Source organism: Fukomys damarensis, unplaced genomic scaffold (assembly GCF_012274545.1).
Source record: "Fukomys damarensis isolate Sample0158 unplaced genomic scaffold, DMR_v1.0_HiC HiC_scaffold_15, whole genome shotgun sequence".
NCBI classification, from domain to species: domain Eukaryota; kingdom Metazoa; phylum Chordata; class Mammalia; order Rodentia; family Bathyergidae; genus Fukomys; species Fukomys damarensis.
Genome location: NW_022900927.1, coordinates 4,106,608 through 4,114,833, shown reverse-complemented (window position 1 = coordinate 4,114,833; position 8,226 = coordinate 4,106,608). Strand labels below are relative to the sequence as shown.

General features: G+C 38.7%; 2 protein-coding genes and 1 pseudogene across 3 annotated transcripts in view; 1 reads left to right on the top strand and 2 right to left on the bottom strand.

Annotated features, from left to right (window-relative positions):
• Larp4 (La ribonucleoprotein 4) overlaps window positions 1–8,226 on the top strand; it is a 167,994-nt gene that overhangs the window by 8,743 nt on the left and 151,025 nt on the right. The gene's annotated exons all lie outside the window — the stretch shown is intronic.
• LOC117286211 lies at window positions 193–367 on the bottom strand (annotated as a pseudogene).
• Window positions 5,342–8,226, bottom strand: part of Fam186a (family with sequence similarity 186 member A) — an 81,655-nt gene continuing 78,770 nt past the window's right edge. For both annotated transcript variants that reach the window (XM_010623680.2, XM_019207434.1), the window contains one exon: window positions 5,342–5,869. In XM_010623680.2, the coding sequence (XP_010621982.1) occupies window positions 5,848–5,869 (22 nt within the window). In that variant the 3' untranslated portion in view covers window positions 5,342–5,847. The remainder of the gene's footprint in view (window positions 5,870–8,226) is intronic.

Genomic DNA, 8,226 nt, shown 5'->3' with positions numbered 1-8,226 from the left:
AAAAAAAAAAAAAGCTAAGGAGGAAGCATCAAAAAGATGACAAGTGGTCAGAAAGGTAGGAAGCAAACCAGGAGACTATGCTGTTCTGGAAGCCATATAAAAAAATTATTTAAAAGAAAGTGACCAGAAGCCAGATGTGGTGGCACAGTCCTGCAATCCCAGCACTCAGGAGGCTGAGGCAGAAGGATCTCTGTGAGTTCAAGACCAGCCTGGGCTACATAGTGAGTTCCAGGTCAGTCTCAACTACACAGTGAGACCCTGTCCCAAAAAACAAAAAAAAAAAAAAAAAAAAAAGAAAGTGACCAGAAATTTTACTGATTAAGAATAGATACTACACTTGATCTTAGCCAAAAGGCCAAGAAGTGATCTCAGAAGTTTTAAATGTTTCTGATAGCTCAAGAAAAAGAAGGGCTGAAAATTGATCATTAGTTATAAGAACAAGGAATTTTTTGATGATCTTGATAAAAGCAGTTTTGATGGGAAAGCAGCAACGAAAACCCAGATTTAAAGAGGTTCAGGTGAGGAAGGAAATTGGTGACAATAAATTGATATAGTTGTTTTTTTTTTTTAGTGGGGGGGGTTTTGGTGCCAGGAATCAAAGTCAGGGCCTTGCACTTGCCAGGCAGATGCTGCTCCACTGAGCTACATCTCTGGCCCTGAATTTATATAGTTTTTTTTTTTTTTAAATAATTTTGCTGTAAAGGGAAGTAGAGTAATAGGGCAGTAGGTGGCAGGAAGTGGGTATGAGATAATTGCTTCTTATTTTTTTTAAAAAATTAAACAGGAAGGGCCCAGGATTTAGCTCAGTGATTCTGCCACCTGCCTCATAAGCACAAGGTCCTGAGTTCAATCCCTGGTACCAAAAAAAAAATAAAATAAAATAAAATAAATAAACAGAAAATCATTTTGGAGAAGGAAAAAAGGAGAGAAGGAAGCAAACAAGAAGAGGGAGAGGGGGAGGGAGAGAGAGAGAGGAGTTTCTAGAGCAATATCCTTGAAATAGGAGAAAGGAGGTGGGATCTAAAGTGTAGGTGAAGAGCCTGACATTTGATGGGAGTCAGACATCTATCGGTAACAAAGGAAAACTAGAATGTATGGGTACAGATGCAGATAGGTTAGGTGAGGCAGATTGCTTCCAGTGCAATGAAGAGCTATGTTATCAGCTAAGAATGAATATAGAAGAGAAGGTCTTAAAGATTTGAGGAAGATAGAGAAAATATAGAATTGTCCAGGAACTGAATGAATTAGAGAAATAGATAATATTTTTGCAAAGCAGCATTCTGAGGCTGTTAGAGGTTAATGATTATTTAAACAGAGCAGTCAGCAAGTTCCAAGTTTTCCTAAAGATACATTCAGCTATCAGGGTGCAGGGATGGGGTAGACAGCGAAAATTATATTTAAGCTGAGCTGTGGTCAGTCAAGGAGTAATTCAAAGCAAAAGAGGAAAAAGTGAGTAGGAGTTGAGAGTCCTATGCAAAGGGCTGATTATAATTACTGACCATGGAATTTAAACTGGGTAGCGAAGGAAGTAAGGATATGAGGCAATGGCACATGGAAAGAAGCTGGTAGATAAACGGTGTGAAGCTTCCTGTGGAAATCAAAGAATTGTCAGAGTGGGTGTGAGGTCTGTGTCTATAATCCCAGCACTCTGAGATGCTGAGGCAGGAGGACTGAGTTTGAAGCCAACCTGGGCAACTTCTGAATGATTGCCCGTATGCTTTGTACCGATGTCACATAAGACAGACCTAATATTTATATTCTGGGCTCCTGAAAGTGCACCATTACAAAGCAAAAGAATTTATGCTAGCTCTAAAGATGCCATTAAAAAGTAATTTACATGAAGGGAGGGCAGGGACAAGGGGAAAAAATGAGAGCCAAGACCTGTCATGTAAAGGTACAAGATCCCAATGATGAATGTAACTGTACTGTATCCCTAAAATGTACCAGTAAACTCAATTTTAAAAAAGAAATTTACAGGTATTAAACATGAATGGCAAGTAAATGCCTTGGATGATATTAAGGACTTTTCAACTCTTGGAGAGAAACTAGGAGGCAATGTAATAGTTTCACCCAAAGGAAAACCATCAAGTGCCATTTGGATCATAAGGGGCTTTCATTTTTCCAGCTCAGTCTATTGGAATAGTATGAGATTTTGTTTTTTGTTTTTTTTCCCTCTCCACTGGACCCTTCCAACACAATGAATGAAGGAGATACTGTTCATTTAAGCAGCTTGTCGACGATTGTCATTAGTCTGTTTAACACAGTTATTTTTATGTACAACCCAAGGAATGTCTTCCCATCTTACTTTAGCCAACAAGAACTGGTTATATGCCTCCTTTTCTGCAAGCACTACAGTGAATGTGATTGTCAATGTGAATAGTTTAGAATACTGCAGAGGCTAAGCTAATTGAATGCCTTGAAAGTATTAGCCACTGGTCAGATGGTAAACTTTTAAAAGTATTATTTATAGTTCCAACTGATTGCAGTTCATGAGGTGTGCAGCATCTACACACCTCACCTGCCTTAGCAAACCTATTTTTGTGACATGGCAGCATAGATATGACACTGCATTAAAAGCACTTTTTTTTTGTAATGAATTTAATCCTCTGAAAAGAATGTCAATTATCCTAGTACCTCCATGTTCATTTCTGTAACCTGCATATCTTTAAATAGCTGCTACAGTATTAATGCCTTTGTGTTTTCTGTTGAGTGCACATTCCTGAAAAAGTGTAGAAGTTTTATGTTTACCGTGTGAGTCTTGCAACACTAAAGAAAATTTGAACATCAGTCATCATGGCAATTTCTGCATAAAAGAGCTTTACACGAAACATTGTTTTGAAATCAAACTCCCTACCCTCACAAAAATGGCCATGTTGCAATACAAAGTGTGGCATTTTTTTTTTCATGATACTTTTTAAATATACAGTACAGTTACATTCATCATTGGGATCTTGTACCTTTATATGACAGACCTTGGTTCTCATTTTTTCCCCTTACCCCTGCCCTCCCTTCACCCCTCCACCCTTCCTTATTTACAAAGACTTTTTCTCCATTTTTTCCTTTTCTCCTATTTTTTCTGTTCCCTTATTTCCTTTCCCCTACCCTTCCCACTTCCCCTACACCTTTAGTTCTTTTCTTCCTATTTCACACTGTCAGTTATACAATTTGGAACTTATTTACACTTTTAGTTTTTCACACTAGAGAAACTTCAATATTTACATGTGTGTCTTATTTATTTCACTTAAGAGTGTGTCCTCAAAGTATGGCATATTAAGACAATAAATCTAATGTTTTAAAAAATGGGCAAAAAAAATTTTAAATGGGCAAATGAACTGACAATAGATACTTCTTAAATGAACACACTTGGGCCAGGGATTTAGCTCAGTAGTAACGTGCAAGGTCCCAAGTTTGATTCCCGGTACCACAACCTCAACAACAACAACAACAAAAAAACCACACACACAAAAAATTTTTAAAAACCTAAAACTGCATTGAGATTACATCTCACCCTAGTCAAAACGGCTATCAAGAAAACAAAAAACAAGGAATGCTGGCAAGGATGCAGGGGTACAGGAACCATCATATATTGTTGGTGGAAATGTAAATTAGTACCACTATTATAGAAATCAGTATGGGTTTTCCTTAAAAGGCTAAATGGTAGAAATACCATTTGGCCCAGCTACCACTCTTGGATATATTTCTGAAAGAATTAAAGATTATACTCTAGGGCGGGGGATTTAGCTCAGTGGTGCTGCTGCCTGTCTTGCAAGAATAAAGTCCCAAGTTCAATCCCCAGTGCCCCCAAAAAGATTGTATTGCCTTATTTTCTCATTTTAGTTGTACCTCTGGGTTGAGGTTTGCAGTTCAGTCAGGAAGGATATCTCTTCTATTGTCATTTGGGGGTCTTTTAGTCAGTGGCTGTCTCTTTCTGATGTGCCCTGGGTTTGGGGTATGATTCCATTTGAAGGTTTACATTTGTTTTTTTGTTTTGTTTTGTTTTGTTTTGTTTGAGACAGTGTCTCACTATGTAGTTGAGACTGACCTGGAACTATGTAGCCCAGTCTGGTCTTGAATGCACAGCAATCCTCCTGCCTCAGCCTCTCGAGTGCTGGGGTTACAGGTATATACCACCACACCCAGCTACACTTGTTTTTTTCTTAGTGCTAGGTTTAGCTCCCAGTATTTTGGGGTCATCTTTGTTAGATTCTTCATACTGACAACTTTTTTCATTGTCTTTAATCAAGATGATAAGAATATGAGCTTTGAAACCAATGAGATTCTGAAAAAATTGCAAGCACCTTCATTTTTTCATATACCACCCTCCAAGTCACATTTTCTAAGTTTACCATATGGAAGTATGCTGATTCTATGCCCATGCATGCCCTGCAGCCTGCTGAAGACCCATTGCCTCAGTTAAGTTTTGTATATACAATAATCCTACTTATGATTATTTATTTATTTATTTATTTATTTATTTATTTATTTATCTTTTTGAGACAGGATCTCATATGTAGTTGAGACTCACCTGGAACTCACTATGTATCCCAGGCTGGTCTTGAACTCACAGCGATCCTACTGCCTCAGCCTTCCGAGTGCTGGGATTACAGGCATGTGCCACCACGCCTAGCTTATTTATTTATTTATTATTATTTATTTTTGATTTATTAACAATAGATATCCTCAATATCCTCCTTCATTTTGGGGAGGACATTTATTTGGCTTGTGTTCTATTCACTCTTGTCATGTAGAATAGGTTGTTCAGTTTATTACCTTTCTAGTCTTTGTGTGTGTGTGTGTTTCTGAGAGTCAGACAGACCAGGGCCTCTGCACTGAGCTACATCTGCAGTCCCTTCTCCCTTTTAATTTAATATGTTGAGGTAGGATCTCACTAAATTGGCCAGACTGGGCTTGAACTTTCCATACTCCTGTTTCAGCCTCCCAGATGGCTGGGATTACATGCATGTATCATTTTTACTAGCAAGATCATTTTCAGTCATGACTCTTAGCTATCTTGGTGGGCAATGGATGGAAAAAGAGGTGGGAGGAACTGGAGCTATAGCTTAGCTTGTGCCACCCCTGATACACTGGGGGTCCAGCATTGAATAGCCTCATTTGTATTGTTCTCCGGGGAACTTTGCCCTGTTAGGAACCTTTTTGTATCTTCTTCGGGGCTTTGTTCCTTTCTAAAAACAACTGATTAGATCTCTGGGTGAAAAGAACGCCTATGGAGGAAAACAGGAAGAATCCTTAGATGCCTTTCAATAGAACCACCTTTTTAATCCTGCCTGCCAGTAGTGTTCCCCCATGAACCTCTTAGCACTTCTGCTTTTTTGGAATTGCAGTCGGGCAGATGGAGAACACAGTGATCTGTTCAGCAATATGGTAGATAGAAAAGAACCCAGTTCAAAATCTCTTCCTACGTCTATCCCCATTTTAGAAGCCTAACCTTCCCATGTACCATGTGAGATTTCCCTTCCTTTACCAAATCATAACTACTTTCTGATTCTCCAGAGGTCTTTTCTGGTTTTTATTTTCCTTCTTTATACCCATTTCTTACCTGTGAGGCATCTTTGGATCTGCAATGGGGGACCATGCCACTATGCACTCATGTCAGGGGCCTGTAATGATGTGCCTTTTACGGCTTAGCCTAGCCAGGATCTGATGAAACTTCATTTAGTAATCCAGGGCAGAAGACGACCATAGAGGCAGTATGTAAATGAAAAACTACAGGCAATATATGAAAGCAAAGAATAGACAAAGCAGTGTATATCCATGAAAGACAACAAAAGAAACATTTTACTGAAACATTGAAATTTGCTTTCAACAGGCTTGCATTTAATTTTACAGTCACTTGGGAATCTTCTTAGACCTAGAAGTGAGACAAGAAATTTAACTGTATTACAAACTGCTCTTTAAACACATCTGTGAGAAATGAGATAATATCTAGGAAGAATGAGTACCTCTAGAATGCACAAAAATAAAGTAGAAAAAAATCAATATGCAGTCCATAGTTAGAAAAGTCACATTGCTGGGACAGAGTTTCTCCCACGACCAAAATCAGGAAGATCAGGTTTTGGCAATGGCTAATTACTTACTGGACAGTATTCTTATAATTAAAGTTAGAACATGGCTTAAATGTTGACAGTGGTGCCAGCTGTGGTGGCGCATGCCTGTAATCCCAGTACTCAGGAGGCTGAGGCAGGAGGATCGGTATGAGTTGGACCAGCCTGGGCTACAAAGTGAGTTCCAGGTCAAGTCTCTAGTAAGACCCTGTCTCAAAAAACAACAAAACAAAACAAAACAAACAAAAGTGCTGATAGTGGTGGTTATTTCTGGGGATGGACTTGCCTGTATTTTCCAAATTTTCTACATTTAATTTTGTAATTGGAAAAATCCACAAGTATTATTTTAATGGAATAATTATAGGGAAACAATCATATAAATGTACAAATGTATAAAAATATTTGGTGCAGCATTGTTTGAAATGTTAAAAAAAATACTGTAATTTCAGCTGGGTGTGGTGGTACACATTTTTAATCCTAGCTACTGGGGAGGCTGAGGCAGGAGGTTCTCAAATTCAAGGCCAGGCTAAGCAATTTAGTGAGACCTTGTTTCAAAATTTTTAAAATTAAATAAAAAGGGCTGGAGATATTGTTCAGCAGTCCTTGGGTTTAATCCCCTGTATTGAAAAGAAAAATCCTAATTTCCAACAACAGTTCAATAAATTAGTACATATCTATACAATAAATGTAATGCCTCCAGTAAAGTAATGATACAGGGCAATATTTATTAACAGAAAAAGTTTCAAAGATGTACTGCTAAGTGATAGAAGAAATGGAAGCAATTTTATTTTTTTGTTTTGTTTTGTTTGTTTTTAGGGTCTCACTATGTAGTTGAGACTGACTTGGAACTCATTATGTAGCCCAGGCTGGTCTCACAACTATCCTCCTGCCTCAGCCTCCTGAGTGCTGAGATTATAGGCATTCACCACCACACCCAGCTAAGGTGTTGTTTTTTTTGTTTGTTTTGTTTTGTTGGTACCAGAATTGAACTGGGGACCTTGTGCTTGCAAGGCAGGTGGAACCACTGAGCTAAATCCCTGGCCCAAAAAAGCAGATTTTTTTGTTTGTTTGTTTGTTTTGCTTTTTGAGACAGAGTCTCACTATATAGTTGAGACTGTCCTGGAACTCCTGAGAGAAGCAGATTTTAAAATGTGCCCAATATATGGCCGGGCATGGTGGGCCACGCCTGTAATCCCAGCACTTGGGAGGCTGAGGCAGGAGGACCACTGTGAGTTCGAGACAAGCCTGGGCTACATAATGAGTTCCGGGTCAGCCTTAACTACATAGTGAGACCCTGTCTCCAAAACCAAATCAAATCAAAACAAAACAAAACAGAAAATGTGCCCAATATAAATATATTTTTGCAACACAAAAGTAAAGCATATATATAAGTATTAGTACATATATACCCACGCACATATATATGTGAGAAGCTGTCACTCTATTCTGACAAGTAAAAAGCTGAAAATTGAAATAGCAATAATGCACTTTAAATATCATATCATAGAGAAGTGAGGTAACAGGGCAAAGTGCTGCCCGCTAAATTGGAGAGACATACAAGAGGAGAGAATTACAACCTAATACATTATGATTCCATGAACAGAAGCCTCAGTGGGCACCAGTGCTGGAGTAGAGAAACCTGAACTATAATTGATAATTGCTGGAGGCTCAGTGTGGACAACTCTGAGAAATAAAAACTCCAGGGGATCCAGGAATAGGGAGAGACCCCCCACACACACACACATTTTTGTGAGTTTTACCCAGAGGCATTACCACATTTTCACAGAGAAAATTGGAGAAAAATCCCTGTCCTCTCACAAAAGCTAGTGGTAGAGGGGGTGCAAAACCATTTTGAAATACTCCAGAGTGTTCTGTTCTCAACAAGATCTGTCCTAAAAAAATCTGTTTTACTGGAGTCTAGCCTGCTAGGTTTTACCAGAATCTAGCAAACACCAAACTACAGAGCCAGGAATTTAGCTCAGTAGTGCTGCTGCCTGTCTCACAAGCACAAGGTCCCGAGTTCAATCCTCAATACAAAGAGAAAAACAAACAAAAAAACTCACAGAACTACAACTTTTCTAATTATTCTGTTTCCCCCGAGGGAGAAAAAAACCAAAAAACCTGAGATGCTCTAGCGTGGTTCACAGTTCAGGGGTCATAGGCT